Source organism: Coccinella septempunctata, chromosome 2 (assembly GCF_907165205.1).
Source record: "Coccinella septempunctata chromosome 2, icCocSept1.1, whole genome shotgun sequence".
Lineage (NCBI taxonomy): Eukaryota > Metazoa > Arthropoda > Insecta > Coleoptera > Coccinellidae > Coccinella > Coccinella septempunctata.
In genome coordinates, this window is record NC_058190.1 from 29,628,489 (window position 1) to 29,651,410 (window position 22,922).

General features: G+C 34.0%; 1 protein-coding gene across 12 annotated transcripts in view; it reads left to right on the forward strand.

The window, feature by feature from the left end:
• The window catches only part of LOC123308048 (transient receptor potential cation channel trpm), a 285,453-nt gene that overhangs the window by 90,999 nt on the left and 171,532 nt on the right, over positions 1–22,922 (forward strand). For all 12 annotated transcript variants that reach the window (XM_044890584.1, XM_044890574.1, XM_044890579.1 and 9 more), the window contains one exon: positions 9,481–9,563. In XM_044890584.1, the coding sequence (XP_044746519.1) occupies positions 9,481–9,563 (83 nt within the window). The remainder of the gene's footprint in view (positions 1–9,480; positions 9,564–22,922) is intronic.

Below are 22,922 nucleotides of genomic sequence, written 5' to 3' on the forward strand. Positions count from 1 at the left end.
AACCTGGCCCCAAAGCGTTTTCGTCCAAAAGATTCTCCTTATCTTACCATACTATTATTGTGGTTTCATTAAGAAGAATCAATGAAATCTACCGAAGTATATGACCTAAACGCCATCTGACAATTATTTCGGCCCTTTTCTTAGGCCTGAATTTAATTTTTAGTAACGCTGTGTAAGTGTTTCACTCAGTGTTACATGATGTGGATCATTTCTCTGATGGATTAGTTACTGTGCCAATGTTCAGGAGCTTATTCCAAATAACCTGCATAGAAGGCAAAGAGAGCGGAATTTTTCAGATTATTAAAAAAAAATTTCAGAATTTTTATACTGTGAGACTGACTTCGGGCTGGCTTGTTTACAGCACAATAATCTCAGGAAGACATGAGAATTGGTCTAGTCTAGTAAAAACTGACGAATGCAGATTCTGTGTGAAAGAGGGAGAAACTCCAGGAGGGGTCTATTACCGTTTCAGTGGTTAGTTCAATATTAATTTATATGGGGTTTTCATTTTAATTCAATTCAATTCGTTCGTCAACTCAGAGGGCCAGAAATATTTTTTTTCGAACGGAAAAGAAATATTTTGTCATGAAAGAACAAATGTTCATTCATATTGAACACTTTCCGAGGTAAATTGATTTTTTTCATGAATTCATAAAAATTTTCCTCGCACAGTCTCGGCATTGGCTAAAATTGAAAACCGCTGAACTTGAAAATATATATCTACTACTGGCATCCTTACGACGAAGGTTTGAACTATTGTAATATTCGCAACTTCTACTGGCAACACCCCACATTGTGGTAGTCTTTCCCCTCTTTACGGCTTATACGGAAGGCGAAAAGTTACGTGGTATGAACCCCTCTTAAGGCTAGAAGCTTGTATGATAGAAGTTGTAGCCTCTTTGTAGTCATCGGAGATATAGAATAAGTTTCGTAAGTAAACAAATTTTGCCTTCTCGAAGTGACAGAATGAGTTTTTCTCTCAAAAACACAATTTGTTTTTAATATTATCGCTCCAAATGTTCATCTGCTTCGTTTTCCATTCAACAACTTCCACGCTTACTTCTGTCAGAGACATTCCACAAAAGGGCTTGCTAATGATTGAAAATTCCTTTTTTCCGAAGGTATTCGCTCTGTATATCAGGTCAACGAATTTTCCCTAGCCTATTTATCTCCTTCAGATCTACTTATACTATTCCAGTTTAGAAAGATTTTCAGTGGAGCATATATCCGTTCCTATTGTTTATCGACTATCTACCATTCATTCATTCATTCATTGCTGTATCCCGTTGCCGGAAATGAATCTACAAAAAGACGAAAAAAGGGAAAAAAAAAAGAAAAGAAAAAGAAAGGAAAAAAAAAGGGTGCGAACAGACTTATAATTTTTCAGGGCTAATTGCGACTGTGTGCTCTCCTGTGACTGTAGAGACCTACATATCCTACCACACTCCGGGCATGGATAGTCACCAACCAGATCTGGCCGCCGCTGTATCCTTCTCGAGTCTCCATTATAACTGTGTACCAAAGACCTCCACTGTGACCTGTCTAACGCTAGTTGTTCCCAGTTATGATTGGCATTAACTGATTTTAGGGATTGATGTAGTGTATCCTTAAACCGCTTGTAGTGGCCTCCTGGTTTCCGGGCTCCCTCAGTGAATTCGCCATATAGAGCTATCTACCATAATTGATATAACATAGTCAACACCGAGAGCTTCGAAAGTTCCTTAGTTGATCGCTGTGGAAACATTTTCGTCTCCCTTTTAGAGTTTTATTATTGTTCATGCAGTGGCAGTTAGAGGAGCAAGATTTTAAACGTTCCACATTAAAACCTATTGAGACTTCTACGAATTTTAAAAACTCTCTAGTGAGTCTAGTGGATCTCTCACTCTCTCATGGATCTCATGATACGTACAGACGAGCGTAATTCAAATCAAAGGTAAACCTAAACAGGGTGCAAAAGCAGGTATCTGAGGTTAGCACTCACGTGAAATGTCATGTGAATTCTTGGTTTAGACGCCATACGGGAATTGGCAATTTGCACGATTGAATCACGATTTAGCTCGCAATAGTGCGAGTATCTAAGAAGGATCAAGGATCAAAAACTGCATTCAATTATTCATGATTCACTCCTGCAAATTTTCACGAAAAGACTAAAGTTTCGAATGGATGTTGAAGGATGTCTTGATATGTCACTGCGCCTTTCATTTTTTGAAATTTAATGTTTTTTCTATTAGGAAGAATTTGTTGCATTTCAGTGTATATAAAATTTGATTACATACATTTTTCATCATATTTCGGTGTCGACGCAGTGACATCCGCTATTTAATTTTCTATACAGGGGGAATGCGACAAACTGAAACCATAAACTGCTAGGAGGTCATCAATATCAATATTTCGGACATTATTTTTATTCCCAATTCTCCAATAAGAATTCAGAAAGTGAAGTCAAGTGAAAGACATGAGAAAGTATTTTATTTTTATATTCATATTCAGTATTCAAACGAAAAGAAAAGGGAAAGTTCAAAGGTTCTTCCTGAATCAATTCATTATATCATTCAACTAATGTTTTATTGTTTGTGCAAAATAAGTTATTGACTTTTTCTTGTGTATTTTATCTATGTATTGGGATTTGTTTCGCGTTCTTCAAGGTAAGAGCTCTGTAACTCGGTAGTTTAAAAGCATTGTTTAGGCAGTGGGTACCTGCAAAAAAATTATAGAAAATCCTGAATAATGATGTTTATACTATATTCAATTTTTCATATTCGTAAGATCTTCACAACTTAGGGAATACTTTTGGACCCTAAGGTTGAAATTATTGGAAAAATAAATTCTTTCGATTTTTCAGACTTCAAAAATGAATTATGTCCTACTTGATTTTACCTTCAAAATGTATGTTTTTCAATACATATAATTTTACCTACCTATTTTATTCTTTTTATTTCGCTTTCGTTTTTTCATCATTCGTTTATTGCTGATAGCTAAATAGGTTCAGGAATTAGGACCCTAGTAAGTGACAAAAATTACAACCTTTAAATTCCTTAGTATTAATATTGATTCGATTTCATATTCCGCATTCTCAATTCAATAATATGTGTTCGCATATTGCCCTAGCAACTTTCTATCTTCATAGTTTCTTTTCGGAAATAAATTCGAGAAGACCGGCAGTGTTTTTTTTTTAAAAGGAAAGCAGGAAGAGTCAACTAAATTACAGAATTCACTTCACTGATTTTCATCTCATCTTGTACACAGGGTATTACCCCTGGGGTCTTTCATATGAACTGAAGCTCTCAGGCCTTTCCTTATAAAGTTAAACTCTTTAAAAATTGGGCAAAACAAAAATATTGTTATATGAACATTGGACGTGTAGCTCATTTGAAAGGATGTCATTTTGTGGAAATGTTTTACCGATGAAAAGGCTGCCTATGAAATTTTTTTAAATGATGCTGTGATCTATTGAAGAGGTGAGACATTAAACCACTATCAATTTTTTTACTAGAACTTCTATATTAAACAAAATTTCTCAATTTGAAAATAAATATTTATTCAAAATCTTTTATGACTCTGGTATCATGTCCGTAAAAGCAATATATAGTTTCCTAATAAAAAATTAAATACAACGTTTGCATGTGCATGAACGGATCTAGATGGAACCAAAAAATCTAGCTTATGGCTGTAAAGTTGCTTTGATTTATAATCTAATAATAAGAGGATCATGACAACAGAATGTCATTTCTTCAACTCTCCAGATTTTTCGACAAGAAATAATAAGATTTTTTTTCTGCTTATACAGCTTGTTATTTTTTGAAGAAAGAGCTTTATTAGTTTCCATTTCGTTAAATTTTCGCATAGGACTCTCTTCCTAAAAAATTTTGCAAATTATTTGGAAACACCCTGTCTAAATTATTCACCTTTTATCTATACTAAAAGTATTTAAAATTTTTTGTACTAGTTCAAAAGTATGCTAATTTTTGTTGTTGAATATGTTACCATTGCTGATTGAATTTTTTCAGAAAAAATGCAATTTTTCATACTCAGTTTATGCAATACCTAATTATTGAATTCAACAAAGTTGACTTCTCTGTTAGGGCTCCAATTTGGAGCTTTACCTAGGGCGCCAGTTTATTTTTCAACTGGATTAATAAATGATATGGTACCTAATAATTGTGTAATATTTCACACTACAAAGAGTGAAATAACGATCAAACAAATTAAAAAATTGAAATAAAATCGATATAAAAAAAGAAAACTGATATTATCATATATGGAAAAAGTCAAAAACTGTCCTATTACTCCTGTTCAAAAATGTTGAACGAAGGTTGTCGAAAAGAGTGGACATCACTTCAAAATTTGAAATCAGTATATTGATTAGTTCAAGATTCATTGAACTTTGAAATTTCACAAAACATCTGATTGTCACTCTTTACACCCTAAACTAAGCATGTGCAAACTACGGCCCGCGGGCCAGGTCCGGGCCCACGTGAATTCTAATCCGGCCCACCTCAAGATTTTGAAATGATTACCAGTATTTTTGTTTTCTAAGTTTGTCCGCCTTAGCCCTAAACGAAGGTTCTCTGCAAATTTGAACCTTTTGAAATAAGTCCAAGTTTAAATTTAGTACAGAGTGGGCAAAATTCGTTGTCTACTGAGGGGATCTCGAGAACTGTAGGTGCCAGAAGAAAACGGATGACACATTCTCGAGCTCTTTTTTACTGACCAACCCAAATCTGAAAACAAAACCGGCCTGTCATTTCTAGATTTTGGGTTATCAACGAAAATTGAGATTTCGACGAATTCGAAAAGTTCTCATAAATTTTTTGTCTTTGAAGTTACAGATCCAAAACTTGAACCTTCTTATAGGTACTTTTATACTTAAAATCTACTGACAAAATTTTTTCCAATTCAAAAATAACAAATTCAATAAAAGTGTGCGTTTAAGAAAACGAAAGTTCCCTAATGATTCCAATGAAAATATATTTTGAGCTCGTCAGTGAATTCTACGTAAAAAAGTTCCTACCTAAGAAGATTTAAGGTTCAGATCTGTACCTTCAAAGACAAAAAAGTTATGAGCACTTTTCGACAAAATCTCATCATCTCATCAAAATCTCATTTTTTGCTAATAACTGAAAAACGAAGAATCGTATGTGGCTACGGTTTTCTTCTAGCTCTTATAGTATTCGAGATCCCCTCAGTAGACAACGAAATTTGCCCACCCTGTACACATATCCAAAATCCAAATCCAACACTTGATAAGGAATTGATGTAACTGATTCTGGCTAGAAAGTGATGTGAGGTTTGTGGCAATTAACTCGCAAGCTTAATAACCTATACCATCATAAAAAACCGGCACATAAAAAATGTAATTTCACAATCCGAAAAGAAATCACTTCAAATTCCACGGAGGTCCATTATTTCAAAATCCTTTGAAATCCACTAACTTTCATTACCACAAATCGAACTTGACATAAACTGATGTTAGGTATTGACGTGAGGGAATTTGCAATCAGTAACTACCCGACAACGACCAACGACAAGTCTCGTTAACACGACATAAAACCACTTTTAAGGTTCAATACTAGTGAATTGTATATACCTACCGTAATGCAATATTCGTATTTCGAATACTGAATAACCATATGAAGTAACTTATGCGGTAAAACGTTTCATATTGAGTATTACATAAGTCCGTATACCTATTTGAAGTTTGAAGTCCACATTGAATGCTTTCGGAAATAGGAATTTTCGCAGTCCTTCAAAATATTTCAATCTTAGTCGAGGACTAGATGGGACCGCATTGTCGGGTGGAAATGGATTTTCAAACCTAATTTTATCGAATTTATTCATTTCTTTTTGATCATATGCGTGAAGTAGGAAGATGGATAGAGTTATATAATTTTTTCTTCCGTTCGATGGAAATAATTTACCAGAAGACTCACAGAAAATATTATTTTCGCAGTCAAGGCAATTAATTAGGAGCGCGGAAAAAATACACTTCGAACCCCTGAAGAATATTCTAGTCAAATTTTTCGTTAAGGTCGGACCAACATTTTTTATGCCTCATTCTCAGAGTTTCGAGAAAAAAAAACGTTCGACTACCGAAACCGGAGAAAATATATTGAGTATCCGAAATAAAAAAAAAATGAAAAATTAGAGCATTGAGAAAAAATTTCTCACAACTAAGGAATTATTTCTTTCCTCCCTTTAGATTTCTATTAGAAACATAATAGGTAAGGACTCGGGTAAGGAATAATACATAACTATTCTTTGAACGGAAGAGAAAATATATTTGTTTGGTTTATCCTTAAACATTTTTCCCTAAAATGTTGTCAGTAATTATTTATGAGTCCGAATATTTTTTCATTTCATTTTGACGTTTAAAAACGACATTATTGAACCCATAGCGACAAGCATAAGTTGACGAATTAGTAAACTAATCGGTATTTTCCTAACAAGTGTGAAAAGTGGTACTTTCCCGTACGAAACTGTCGATACGAAGCAGAGTTCGGGCAAGCTGATCAAATTTACTTTCATTTGATTTGATTAATTTATATGCAATGATCGCATAAACTTCATCTTGCTCTTGTTGCTATGGACAACCTAGCAACAATCAATCGAAGCCATATCTTTTATCACATTTCATAAATTATATAATTCTCTAAAAAGTGTTACAATTTGAATCCTTATCAAAATGGAATAAAATTTTGTATGAAATACTTGGGTTATAAATGTTTATTCATTTAACTACTGTATTGTAAACCGGAGAGCAAGCTTTCTTGAAAAAAATACTTTTTGAATCAAGATATTCTATTCCTTGATTCCGAAAAATATTTTTGTTTTCCAGCCCAAAGAATATTTTTCCGATAAGGTTGCGTTCAATAGTACTTTTCCACACACAGTCGCCTGCGTGAATTTTTAGCCCAGCCTTTGGAAACGGGAAATTTCTCAAAAATCACATCGTTAGACAAAATTTATGTATACTATTAGGTATACAGGGTGTTTCCTAATTGAATGTCAATATTTAGAGAGATAATTTTTGGGCCCATTTTATGAAAAAAAACTTCATATGAACATATGTCCTAAACGTCTTACCTTTTGAGATACAGGGTGATAATGTTTTCAAAAATAAATAAGACGCGAAGAATTGAATTTGAAGACTGATGAACTGTTACACGAAATAATGACAACCGCCTTGACAACAGAAATAGCAAATTGCCTCAGGTCACAGCCCACTATATATAGTTTATAAGTATAGTATATATAAGTTTTTTCTTAAAATGGGCCCAAAAATCACCCCCATAAATTAAATTAGAAAACATCCTGTATGCAGGGTGAGAAATAGTTCTTCCTTATACACTGTTCTATCCACTTCAAGTTCAAGTCTTTATAAATAAATTATATAATTATTGCAATGTACACTTCATCCGACTTTGACACATTGTACCGACTATTCCTTCGTTTCTGTCAACGAGAATCGGAGACATTTTCCTTTCCATTAAATCTTAAAAATGTTCGTCTCATCTGAACTCCGTTCCCTTAACATTTTTGCTTGAGAAATATTGCCATTTTGCGTAGTTACTTGTCAGGAAAATAAATATTTCATTACCCAAGAAAGTTATTTTCCAAGCCCAGAAAAAATTGTATTTTCTTTCCAGTTGAATTGTCCTAGTTGAAATACATTGCTCTAAAATTGTGGATAATTTGCGTGTGCGTGAATGTAATATTATATAAAGAAAAATAAAAAACAATTCTGTATATGTACTGATGTCTACATATATACTCCATTCACTTTTATTTTAGCACTCGGTTGGCCATGGAAATTTGACACATTTCACTCTGTACGAAAATGTGGGGTTATGAAGCTTGTCAAAACATTTTTGGGTTTTAAATCAACGCTATGTTGCCTGTTCTACGTAAAAGTTTCTGTTATTACGTATTTTATCACAATGTCGAAATATGTGAGGAACATAATTGAAGTTCATCATAATATGCACTAGCTTGGGGGGAGTTAATGTTCGTTATCTTCTTCGGCTAAAGTTTGAATACGTTACATCAGTTGTAGATTTCAAAAATATTAACCCAAGATGAAATGTATATGATGCTGTGGTTGGAAATGGGCATCTCACGAAGGAATTAACAGATAATTAAAAGAATGTAGAATTTTTCAACAAAAATCATCTGGCATCAATATAAGTAAAAGGAATTAAAGAAAGTTTCAAGTCAAGATGAACTTCACCTTTGAACAAAAATTTCACATGAATAAACAATTAACAGGACAACTAGCGCGTATTTGTGGCTGTTCATCTTAATACATTGATATAATAATAATAATTAGGTATTTATTGGTACCTTAAGACATTAACAATGTATAGGAAAAGTCCAATGAAAAATAGAAAAATCAATTTTCGGGCACTTATTCTGCGATGACATTAATCGAAAATCCTGTTGTAAACTTTTCGCATTAATTCACTCAAACATAAAATTCTCAAATGCCACCACTTTTTTGGGTCTCCCAATAGAAGGAATATCTTTGTCATCCTCTTAATTCACAATCTTTCTGATTGTGGAAATATTCAGCTGAAATATAAGTCGTTTAGATTCAGATAAAACATTATATAAATTCACTTACATTGATTATGTTCGCCACCGCCTGACGTATTGTGGATTTTAGAATATCAGGTTATAACTATGAATGAGCGGACCTGAATTCTAAATAGCACTTCCTGAAACCCCTCTCTTCTCTTTTTTTCTATTACTTTCGATATATTCGTAATAAAAATTGATATAAGTTGTGGAAACGGCGTTATGACATTAACGACATTTCATGAGTGCCAACCTTACTCCGTTCTAGTTAACCCTGCCTGAAATGGCAAAAGTAAGCAAGACTGCTTCAGACCGACGACATCATGGAATGAACAATATGAAGGTTATACTTGGTACTTGGAGTCTGCAAGCTTAAGAAAAGTTACCTCTGTTACAAATACCTTGAAATCAAGGGTAAATATCGAATAGCTTTCTTTACTGTTCTTATGCTATTCGTCATTGTGTCAATGGGGTTATCAAAGAATTTTTAATTTAACTTTAACGGTTTAACGAGTCAAATTTTTTGTATGTGCGAAACGTCTACGTAGATTGTACAGCAATACTGAATAGTTGTGTCAAGGATCAAAATTAAGTTTTCTCTGGAATACATATACAGTTTTTGAGTATTGTACCTACTTATTTTCCTAACAAGTGCGGGGGTTCCCTCGCGCGACTGCAGTTGAACCAAACTCTGTTTACCTAAGCTTTTCAGTTTCCAAACTATCCTTTTCCAGCATTAGTGCGGAGAAAATCCCTTCCCGGGTAGGAGAATACAGTTGTAGAAAAAATAAATAGTCGCTCAGTAAATGAATCAACTGAACCTGCTGAAGTGTAATTCAAATAAAAATGGCTGATAAGCATTATAAAATTTCATCGCAGTATTTTCAACAAATGTGTTTTTTGCAGGCTCCTGCGCGGAGTTGGATAGAAGCAACCTTCACGAAAAGAGAGTGCATTAAATACGTTCCACATCCTAAATATGAAAATAAGTAAGTACAAAATTTTTTTTATATCCTCAAAATACTTGATCACTCATAAATTCATTCTCTGGTCAATAATTATAATTGTCCAATTGAATAAAAAAACGCCTTCATTTTGAATTCATGCTGAAAGAACAAGGAGGTATATTTGAAAGAAGCACGCTGAGACCATATATGTTTTCAATAAATTTTACCCCTTTCGATTTCAATTCGGTAAATAACTCTTCATTCATTCTTCCGCTCAATATTTTGATTTCACAAAAATTCAGCAGCTATTTGTATGAAAGTTAATTAATCCGAATTAAAATTGATCAATATCAGTATTAATTCGGAGTAAACTAACTTTTATGCAAATAGGTGCTGAATCGTACATCAAACATGAATTCATAACTCTATAAATAATGGCCACGCAGCTGACCCAATTGAAGTTTTCAGACATAATGGGTAGATTCGAACTCTCGCCAATGCTAAATTCAAATTCTAGGGATGGAATCTGAGGATGGCAACAGTACTCTTATATTAAGGACAAACATCAAAGAGTAGTCGTAAAATAAGCAAAAATGAAAAGGCAACATATTACGACTATCTATAGTTCAGGAAGACTGAAAAATCATTTCATTTGGAGAAATTCGCGATTTTTAACGAAAAAATCTCAAAATGTGCCTACATAAGGTGCGTTCGGCCAGTAGACTCTATAAGCAGTTTTTATTCCGTGTTGTTTGGGCACGCAGTTTCAGAACAGAAAGTGTCAATAGTTGTCGTTCGTTCCAGACAGAGCAAAGTTTTCGGAATCACTCTTCGAGCCCTAGCTACGAAGGTGGGTTGCGAAACATAGACATATAGACATAGACTCTGCCTTCCTTTTCTATCTATGCATGAAATACAGTCAAAAAAAGTGACAGAGAGAAACTGAACATCGGGCATGCAGTTGTATTTTTCTAGAATTTTGATTGGTCCACACTCACCTCTATGTGAACAAAAAAGAGACAGATAAATGGCCGACGATCTCTCTTTATAAAAAAAGCCAATTTCATGCTGACATTGCTCAGTCCATGTCTCTGTGTCTATGGCGCGAAAGGAGGTTCTGTAGAAGTAGGGTTATGAAACAAGACAAACCATAAAAAATAACTAATAAACAAACTATTCATGAAAGTGTAGAATTTCTGTTTAATCCGCACTAAGAATGATCTATGTCATTCGTTCATTCAAAAATTGACAATTTGTACAGGCTCCATTAACAATAGCTGATCTGCGATAAAATTCTAGTTCTACTCACTTTGTACCGGTGTTTACTGGCCGAACGTAGCTTTAGTGTATCTGGACTTATTCATTGGCCAAAATCAAAATGTAAACCATAGCTTTTTTACCATTGGTTAAACTAGCTTCGGATCTTTTGGAATGATTGTAATGATATCAGAATATGAACTCGATCTGCACTGATTTAACCAATAGAAAGCGCTATTAGAAACCAGAAAACTGACAGAAATAACTTTAAGCCGATCTTCTATGGGCGCGACAAGACAATCAACAATATTTTAGTTCTGTTCCCCTATAATGTCATCATGATTCCTCTTACAAGCTAATGTTAGTTTCGAAGTTAATTCCAGCATATGTTATATATACAGGGCACACAGTCGAAATTAGTCCAAAGAAATTATTAGTCTGTTCGCACCTTTATTTATATTCTTTTTGTCTTTTTGTAGATTTATTCCCGGTAACGGGATACAGCAATGAATTAATGTATACAGGGTGTAGCGTAATGAATGGATAATATGGTGCCTGCGGGTAGAGGAACTTATGGTGGTTCAGAAAAATATATTTTATGTTCAGTAAAAGTCCCTTGGTTTTCGAGATTTTGTATTTAATGCTGGAAATAGAGTGAGTTATACCATTTCAGACCCCAGTTAAACAGGCATGTTTCCACTTGCTTTGGCACTGAGGTAACCATATTATTTTTTACACCACGCTGGTTTGCACTTAGGAAAAAAAAATAAGCAAAACGGAAAATTTGAGTTAGAATCTTTTTTTTATGAAAAACTATTCATGAGCTCCAAAAATAATAACCTACATTCGATAGCGCATCTATCCAGGAATACTATCCAAAAAACAGTTTGAAAAAATCATTTGGAGTCTTGCCTGCAAAACGAGTGACGAAGGGTGTAATTCTCTTGAATTTTCGAAAATCTCCAATATCTCGAAAACCAAGGCACTTTTACTAAAAGTAAAATATATTTTTCTGAACCGCCATAGAGTCCTCTACCCGCAGGCTCTATATTATCCATTCATTACGCCACACCCTGTATATACAGGGCGAGTCTTTATGTCTTTGACTCGTCCAAATATTTTAACAGTAGATTCTTGAAGTCAAAAGAAACACTTTTCCTTTATACCATTTTTTTCCGATTCGGCCCTGATATTAAGATAAAGCCAATTTAAGTTTTCATGATGAGCTGTGCCACCCCTGAAAAAACAAAATTACTTTCAGAATAACTATCCAAATCTGTGACACTACACATCTGATTATGTATCTTTTAAACAGAGTTTTATTCAGTACCAATTTTTAAAATTTCACAGATACTATTTATTTTGTGAACATAAAATTTCTCGGAACGGCGCATTTTATGAGAAATTATGAAGAATACTCCAACTTACTTTCAAAAGTTGGTTCCTTTGAATTTTTGGTATTTTATGGTACGTTATAATCATATGGAGAAAACTGGAAGGCGTGGGTTATATCTTGTGTTCGAAAAAGATTCTTTTAAACCGATCCGATTCAGAAAAAATGTGTTTCTTTTCCGCAACAGACTACTGTCAAAAAATTTGCACGAGTCAAAGACTCACCCTGTATATGACTCAAGTAAAACTTTTTCTTTTAGTAAGAAATCGCAAGGAATCTTATTCTTCCTTATTCTTAATATGTCATTGTAAAACTTATTAATTTCATTTTAATTTTCTGATAAAAATGCTCTAATACGTGGTATCGAAATTATCAAAAGCTTATAGGCACTTAAAAAGGTGGGATAAAAGATGGCTGGAATTGAAATCTCCCATTCTGCAGCTCTCCTCGAGAACTTCAATGGAAATAATAATATTCCATGCACGTCTGAATAAATTTCGGCATTCATTGGATATTTCGAAGCGGAAATGCAGAATTGTTGAACTGACTGAATTCCAGCAGTTCCAGATTGATCTCTTGTTTCACATTATGAATGGAATTCCTTCTCATCTTCTTAGAGGTCCTGGAATTTCATTTATAGATATTGGCATTTTTTCATTTCATTCAGTATCGTTCGCTGTGAACCGCAATCGAAGACATGTGCAGTGTATTACAACTCGCCACTTTTTATAGAAGTCAACTAATTGATATTTTCAGAACCTTGGGATACGTCAATTCGTTTAACGATATGTCCTGAAGAAACTCAGCTACCCCAGTTAAACTAGCTGAATAGGTTCTTTTTCAGTGGGAGGGCTTGGGTTTTCTCAAGAATCTAATAGAACGCAAATAATAGAGGCAAATGTCATTGACGAATGATTTTATGATTCTTTTTCTTTTTAGTAATTTATATCCCAAAATGAGGCGTGTAAAATTCGGTAAATTCAAAAGGACAAGCCATAACGTCAGAGAACATTTTCAAAATATTGTAACGTTTTCTTCGCTTAACTAAAACGTCCAACTCATTAAAATTATTTATTTACACTTAATACACTTATAACTCACAAACTAACTATGTCACAACTATTTATTTCCACTAGTCGCTTGCACTGGGAACTATAACTGTACTGCCTGCTCCTCCGCTGGGGTTATATAGGCGCCGGAAACATTCCCGTGCCTTCGCGGTCGTTCCAGAACCTAGCGACCGCTCTGGTTCTCGGTCCGACCGCAAGGGCCGGACTGGTTACAATATCTTGAACTAAATGGTGGAGAATCTGATCCTAGTCATATACCAAGTTATTGGTTGTTTCTAGTTTGTATCTATCCTAATAGTGCAAATATTATTCTATATAATTTCCGAGAACAAAACTCTCTTCATCAAACAAAGGGAATAAGCAAATGATAACTAATTTACACAACAAAAGTTCAACAATTAAACAGGTCAAAACACTAAAATATAACTACAATTAATTCAATATACATATATTAGATACAATTACAATAAAGTAAATATTAACAAGAAGTGAATATTAATAAAATAATTAAAAATTTTATGATTACAATTATTGAATAATTCTCCAGAAACAGCAAATGACACCGATACGAGTCATGTATATCAAATGGCCATCACATTATGGAATTTTTTATAGATTTCTTCAGTTTTTAGATTTCTTCAGTAATTTATGGATCGAGGTGAATCCTCGGATTTTATTCAGTATAGAGTATGGAGTGAAAATTATCACTTAGGATACTGATACTTCATCCAGTTTGATTTGTTTCAAATTAAGAAATTCTTTTTATCGGAAAAGTACATAATGAAACCATTTGAATCGCATTGATTTGATCTCATGATAATTGAATCAAGATTGTTGATCTTATCTTGAGACAAGATAAAAGACTGAAAGTTTGCCTATTAGTTTTTGGCGCAAAAAAGGTGATTTAGTAACCTGGCAATTTTTTATCAGTTCAAATCAATCTGTGTTTGTGAATTATCCATATTCTATAAGTACCGAGAAAGTATCACTTTATCCATATCTTATCCAATAATTGCATCGCTGATTTTTGATAGATGCAAAAACGAAAAACTTGCAAGCCCTCAATTTGGTAAGAATCAAAACAATAATAATTCTTCAGCAGGTTGCGAATTGTAGCCAATGGCGATACTTTTCGAGGAAGTATTTTATGATGAAATTAATTGAACCGCGAAAAGTAAATATTATAACATTTCTTGGACTTGATCCTCTGTCAAAAAGTTTGGCGCAGGATATGCAGAATATTCCTGAATGATTACAGTAACAGAAAAAGTTATATTCTTCATGAATAAAAATTTTTTCGAATGCCATTTTTCTTTCCGGGCTTTCGATTTTTATATACAGGATCTGAAAAATTTTTTTTGCCAATATCCTAGGATCCTTTCAACTATAGCACCAAGCTTGCCATTGCCCCAAGCTTTTAATAACAACATAACCAGGGTAAAACTACGATACGTTCACTATGTTTAAAGTTTAAATCGCATTATAATTATCAAGTTTCTAGCAAGTAAAGAAAAACTTATACTAGCATTCGATGTTTTCTTATGCAACTTGTCACAGTTACAATATTAGAAATAACTATTAGCTGTCGCTGGCCGAATTACAGACACTGACTGGCCAAAATTGGACCGAAGGAAATCTACAATACCACCCTCAATCTCAATCACATAATTAGGTCTATTAATTGGCTTCATCTTTACGTGGTTTATAGCTAGGTATTGTTAGGAAACTGAACCCCCAATTCAGGAATCCGAATTGACTGCAGAATCGTAAAAGCAACTGATCCAGACTTAACCAAACATCAAAACATAACAATTCTAACCTAAAACGCAACAAAAACTGATGAGAAGGAAAACATTTGATTTATCATAATATCAACATAATTTGATGAACAACGCCTGAAACAGATTCAGAATTTCCGAACTTCCTCAACTATCGTGGATTAGTTTATACACTCGAGTCACAGTAGCTCATTTCCGTCTGGCTCACATTGAAACGTTTCTTATCTTTGCTACGCAGTCGCACGTGATCTTGAATAAACAGATTAACATAAATTACTTATCACACCTTTTGGATTGATATGAATTAATCCTATTTATAGTAATTAACTTGACCTTGCACCCAAGCAAACTTATCCTGGGATTTTCCATTCTCACTGCAATTTCCGGAAGAAAAAGGTTTTTACTATGAAAAACAAGAATAGATTAGAATTTCTGAATTTATTTCTTTTTCTGGTGGATGATTGATGATTTCTTCAGTTCATTATTTTGATGAGATAAAATAAAACGCGTGAAACTTATCATATGATATTCTGAGCATTTCAACGATTATGATGAACTAAACTCTCGAATAAATTTTTTTTTATCTATTTATTGATAACCGTATGTGTTGAAATAATACATGGTTTTGCTTAACTTTGAAATGAAGTTGATATTTCTTCAACCAATAACGCAAATTGAAGGCGTTGAATATTTTTCTCCAACCTCCAAGCGGCAACCCCATCAAACTTCTTTTTTTTTAATGGAAACATATAGGTAATTACTCAACATGTGTATGCTTATTTGGAAGTTCACGGAAAATGGAATCCCACTTAAATATTTGTTTTTTCTAATTCATTATTGATTTTATTTATTCAAGAGACTTTTGTGTTTCTTCTGATAACCACAAAATTAATAGAAATGTTCCCTTATCCATTTAGGGAAATCTCGATCCAATCAACAAACACAAACAAACTATTCTTTCACGACGCTTTTTGATGTCTAATTATCGAGCGACACCCTGTACGCCAGAAGCGAGAATAAAATACATCACTGCTAAGAACTCATTCAGCTTCATCACATGGTGACTCCAGCCACTTTTTTCCAATACAGATTAGAATATTGTGTTATGGATGGCAATCCTTTCGTAGAGGTTGCAGATAGCTCCATTGATTAGGTAAACGTGTCCTTGAAAAAAGTTGACGTTCAAGCGTTTCGACCTTGGTTTCGACTTTTTACAAATATGCTGAATATTTCCAGTCGTCCGCCTATAAAGTGAATTAAAATTTCATTACATTACATGTTACATCCTGTAACATTGTGCTTCACAATGATGCTTCACTCGGTACATGTTCAAAATTAAAATATTCGTAGGGTTGGCTACTTCTCCATAGGGGTGAACGTACAACATACGAAGGTTCACACAACACCATTCTTGTAATACAGGGTATTTGAAGATAAGGCTTTTTTCAACAGAAGGTAGAACTGGTCAAAATGAAGCCTTTCACCAAAAATCACGTATAAAAAACTTTCAAAATGACAAGGTTGAAAAAAAATTGAAAATGATTACTGAAATACATAGATAGACTATGTGGTTTCGTTTAGGATATTGGCTCGTTCGATATTTAAGTGGTAATGAAAATATGAACTTAGGATTGCTGAATTGGTCTCATTATTTTTTAGTAACTTACACGATTTTATGAAATGGCTCATTTTGATGCCAACTGACAGAAGACACTTAGGACATGAGTGTGAAAAATAGAATTATACTTCAGAATCTCACCAATAAAATTTATTTTAAACGAATTTTTTTACAATGGGCATCACAATTTTATGGTTCGAACATTCCAACAATCGTCGTAAAAATGGAATGAAATTGGGAAACATCATAGCACTTTTTCAACATAACTAACATAAGCACTTTCAAGAAACTGCCTTTTAAATTTTTTTTCACCTAAAATTGTTCGATAAAACAATTATGATTCTCTCAAAAGTGACCTGATGCATCTAATCCGATGAACTTGGCACTAAACCATTTATTATCCAGCCATATGTTTATGTTTTGTTTCGTTTTTGCGATGCTGGAGTCAGCTTCCACAGTCCCGTACTTGAAATTCAATGAAATTTTGTCGAACTTCTAGGGGTTGTATCTCAGCCATCTTGGACATTTTATATGGACAATTTTGGCGAGTTCTACCTTCTTTCAAAAAAAATGCCTCACCTTTGAAAACACCCTGTATGTATATGTTTCATTTTTCAGTTAGGACATTCATGACACACTGTGGGGGTTTCCTCTTTGGCTTACTATCCAGTGAGCGTCATCATAGGCGTCATATTTGTAGTAATTTCGTACGCTCGATATACCTACTTAAAGTTTTTTCATACGTAACACATGAGGGCAATGGATCGATAAATGAATCAGCTGTTAGGAAAAAATATCAAGTCAATGCTCACTGAGTATGCAAACACAAAAAATTTACGATAGCTTTCTCCCGTTCTGGCCCCAATAAAAATTCACTTTGCCAGCCCTAATGCGAAAGGTATCATGTCACGCCATCGCCAGCATGTCCAGATTTGATGGAATGGAAATATAATTAACCCCTGGTGTAAGGTCGCATGAAGGCAATAAAGAAAGATCAAAGGTTAGTTACTGAACAGAGCTGTCGAGAGTCCAGCACTTCCTATCAAGTAGGTACGAGTAAAAAATTGCATTGACTTCGAAAAGTTCTTCAATGATGAATGGGTGGATCTGATGAAGTCTATATTTTATTCAACGATGAAATATCGATAGAAATTCTTTAGTCGAATATTTGTAGGGGAAGCTTATAAAATATTCATTGCGACTTCGAATCTCAGTTATTTCGGAGCAAAGTTTCCTGGATGCAGATAATAATGAAAAAATAATGAAGGCAATAAGAGATCGCCAAGATGCAAGCAGACTGGATTATTTAGTTTTCATTGCTGCACACTAGGTGCTACTGGGGAAAAGGAATATTCTCCAAGGTGTGAGATTTATTTTTCGTTAACCTATTTTCAGGGTTTCAATGATGACGCCTCCTTTTATGCTTCATAATTCCCAAATTCCTTTTCAAAACTCTTTCTTCTCATGTTTCACCACCTATATCGGCGACTCCAAAAGTGGGCTCTGCAGAGATCCAGTGGGTCCGTGAATGCTTCATCAATATATACAGGGTGTCCCAAAATCAAGGGTCGATAATAGGGCTTATTCTACGACCAACAAAAGATTCGAAAAACTATACGAGCAAGCATTTGCAAAGTCATCTAAAGGGTGTTTCAAATTGCGCGTTTTTTTTTAAGAATAAATAAATTATAGATGGCGCACCGAAATTGTCTGGGTATTTTGACATTTAAAAAGTAAGCCATTTATAAAAATGTTAAATGTTAAATTATTTCATGAAGATCAGCGTTCTGTGAGAAGTGTTTTCAGAAAATTTGGTGAATTTTATGGTTTACATAATCGTCCATCTGAAAGCACTGTTGGTCGAATTATTAAAAAATTTCTAGAGACCGGTTCGGTGATAATCGAATTTTTGTGGCCTGAATTAATTAATATTGATAAAAAGGACATTTGGTTTCAACAGGATGGCTCTACAACTCACTTTGCAAATGACGCAATTGATTAATGGAAACAATAATTTCCTGGACGAATAATCTCCAGAAACGCTGATGTCAATTGGCCACAAAGATCATGTGATTTGACACCGTTGTACTCTTTTCTTTGGGGGTTATGTGAGAAGCCAGGTCTATAAGAATAATCCACAATCGATTCCTGAACTAAAGAATGAAATTATTCGTGTCATCAGTGAGTTAGAGCCTTAATTATGTTAAAATTTCCTTGAAAATTTAAACAAAAGAGTAGACGTCCATAGAGCTGCAATGGGAGGTTATTTGGCAGATATTATTTTTCGTACATAAATGTCATAACTGATACTTCAATTACCAATAAAAAGTTTTTGAAAACGATTGCAAAGTATGTGTTTAATTTTTTTTTTTTAAACCGCGTAATTTGAAACACCCGTTAGATAAGGGCATGCGGTGGTACGGAGGCTTAGAACGGCCACATAAAATTTTGAAGATATTTTCCTACATCCGGACTTGAATTTCGGAATTTAATGAAATGACATCAATTTTGGAAGTTAATAAAATTCCTAGATTGAAATCGGAATTTCATTGAATGAATTCAAATTATTTAAATTCCGAGTTGAAACTCATTTACAGGATGTTTCTCCACGACGAGGATCATTTCCAAAAAAAAAAAAAAATGGCTTTTGTTAACGGATATTCACAATGATGTGTATACGGTGTTTCCACATAATTGTATGGTGAATGTTCTTCGATATTTTTTATTTTATGAAGAGTCTATAACAATGATATATTCAGGATGCTGGATGCTCAGTGTAAATGTCAATGGAAAAGGAATAATTCTTTTACTTGGTGTTCTCTGATGTATTGAAATTAATGAATTCTATAACATTTTTTCATATTGCTTGTAATTACCCCTTCACAAATGTATATAATGTTTATATAATATATTAATATCTCTAACTCTGTTCGAATAATTTCATTGACCATTCTATACATATGAGAAAATAGTTTTTTATAAAAGTCCTCTATATCGAGAAAGGCCCCAAGTCGTCGTAGAACAGCCTGTATAAAGGAGTATATGCAGATTTGAATATTCGTTAAAAAAAGCAACTTGCTTTTTCGGAAATGCTCCACGTCTTTATAGAACATCCTGAGAATTTGTTCAATTTTTCTGTACGATTGTTGATGGAAAAGAGAGCTTTACCATTTTTCTTAGAGGTCTGCAATTTCGAATTTTGACTCTAAAATGTTCTCAAAAGATTAGGTTGGACTCGTTGATGAAAAATTCATGGTTGAAGTCAATTCTGTCCTTACACATTTTCAACTTCAAATGGAAAATATCTGGGGTCTTAAAATTTTGATGGCAGGTTAATGATTCGAAAGTTTTTCAAAAGGAACTCTCCTAGAAAAACTTGGAAGTTTTTCTAGGAGGCAAGCAACGTTAGGATTGTTCAGTATTTTTATTGGAGATCGCTCTTGTAATGCATTTCGAACAAGCGTGCAAAAGCTACGGACAAATAATGATTTTATTTGTTTCTCATTTGTAAAAGTCAGTTTCCAAAAACACAATATTAATCAAGAAAGTTTATTTTATCAAGTCACTAACTTGTAAAACTGACAGTTAACTTCCAAAATTTTTACAAGTTAGTAGTATTATTTACATTAGAAAATCTTGTTTTATCGTCATATATGTTGAAAATCATGGTACAATTGTTATTTCCAGTAACACAGATTTTTGATGATGAAAGAGTTGATACTGATGATGATCTGTTGACAGAAAACTGCTGAACTTGAGGACTGCAGAACATTTGTACTCTCCTTACTACCAAATAATTTGCTAGACATTTCGATTTTTTTGTTGACCGAATCATCGACATAACTCATCGCAATTTCGATGCTCTTCCACCCTCCAACCATAGTGGCTCCAGTTCTGCGAAAAGAGTGGCCAGTGTATAACTCTGGGTCTTTTAAACCTTAATATTTCGCTATTTGCTTTGGGACACCACTAATAGTGTGCTGGCCAGCATTAAGGGAAATGCACTTTCCATGTCGCTAAGTCAAAAAAAATCTCAGGCTTTCTGTTCCAGGAGGCCGAAGATTTACATATTTTCTGTATAATATGCAGGGCTTGAAGCTGCAGCCATCATCGGTTATAGTGAATCTTCTTGTTGTTAAATTTTTTGTTTGCCGCAATGTCACAATAACGTATTTTCCCATATCTTCTACATCATTCATGTTTAAGGAGAGAATTTCGTCACATCGACAACATCCAAAAATCCCAAATATTGTTACAATTTTCGCCAGCAACCCCTGGTCATCAGGAGCATGTAAAAGAAATTGTTCAGCCTCTTCTTCATTTAATACCTTGGCCTTTTTTGGCGTATAACGCTCATTTTTTCGTTTCAGAAACGCTATTACCTTTTGAAAACTGCAGATGACAACTGAACGTCATATTTTTCAATAAATTTTTTAAGGAAAACAAACCTGCGAACAGGGGTATTTTCTTTCATTTCCAAGCAGCTTTTCAGCATAGACCATTTTGCCCATAAAGTATTACGGCTGAATCTAGCTGATAGTTGATTCAAGTAGACCAATAAAACATCTTCAGTTACCCCAATCACACTATTTTTGTTTTGCCACTTTTTGAAGTCGTGGTATTCTCGCTGGTACCTTGAAGCTGATTTTGTATGTAATAAACTTGAAGCTACACTGCTGGCTGCCTCAATAATTTCTTTTGGTACATTCATTTTCGCTTTCGCCAAAACAAATGTAAAGAAAAATAAACAGACATGTTCATGGCAACTCTTCCATAGCTTACGACATTTGCGACAAATTATTGAGATTTTTTTGGAATTTATCTAACCTTTTTACAAATTAGAAACAAATAAAATATAAAACAATACACGCAAGGTAACAGGTTTTACTGGCTCAAGGAGGTAACTGACTCGCCTGTGGCTTGTCAGTTATATCCTCCATTCGCCAGTAAAAACCCTCTTACCTTGCTAGTAATGTTATATACGATATAACTAACCCCAAATTTCACTCAAATATTCAAACACTTCGCACTCAATGAAAAGGAAAGAATGATGACAATAATGTATATTTTACGTGGGTGGAAATGTGGGTGTTGGTGGTACTGAAATATGGTGGTAGAACTCGACAGTTTCAGCTAGTAGGTATTCGGAAACAAGAGTATGACTTTAAGAGATAAAGGCGATTAGACTTGAAACAGATTATACGATTTCCAGAAAATGAGTTTTTTTCGAGACACGTGTTTCGCTATCACAATAGCATCTACAGGTGGGTGAAGGCGTACCAATAACTTGAAATACCAGGTGAGCAAAAAGCTGGTTTCAGCTTTCTGAAATGCAATTATCTGGCTGATTATTATTTGGGCTCCGCCGAACTGGTGAAATATTGGAAAATAACTCGAGTAACTATAAATAATTAAAAACAAACATCTCGATTGACCGTCTAATAAACGCAGCGACGTCACGAAAAATCTCCCCGAAGATATGTAATTTCCTCCATCCAAAGGATGCCGGAACTGAATTGAAAAGAAGACCCAACCAATCATGCCCAATTTCGAAATGAAACATCAGAGCTGAATTGAAATACCGAAACCGCTGAGAGATCAAGACTTAAATTAAATCGGTTATCAGACTTTCATTAAAAATTTAAGCTAACGTATGAGATCACAAAAATTCTTCGTCAAGAGCTATGAAGTTTTGAAAGTTTATATTCTGTAACTGAATCACTTCATATTTCCAAAATGTTGACATTGATATTGATGATATTAACCTATATATCGTAATTCTGTATGAAACGGCACTTTTTCAGAAGAAGTTACTAGGATACTCAATAATAATTTTTCCAACGTGCGGAAAGCATTTCCTTCAACGAGCTAACACATCTCGAAACAGTAGTTTGGAAAGATCGATAATCTTCAGCAACATCTCAATCCTGAAGTTGAATAAATAAGTATCAATAAAAAATTTCCATTCGCCTTCTATATTATATCCATGGTTGAAGTGGGATTCAACAGTAAATGCTTTCAACTCCTTGGTAAAAACCATCTTTATAATTCGCTATTAAAATAACAAATTCAGAACGCTGAATTGACAGTTTACCTGGAAAGTGGTATAGTAGAAGCTAAGAATTACGTTTAGACACAGAATATTGCATAGCCTACTTGAGGACAAATTTTTTTGAACGCACGTTATAAAATCTCTTGTTGAGTTCAGCTATATTTTCAAACTTCGCCGTATTTCATTCACGGATACAATAAATATCATAAAACAAGGCTATCCTGAACGTGTGG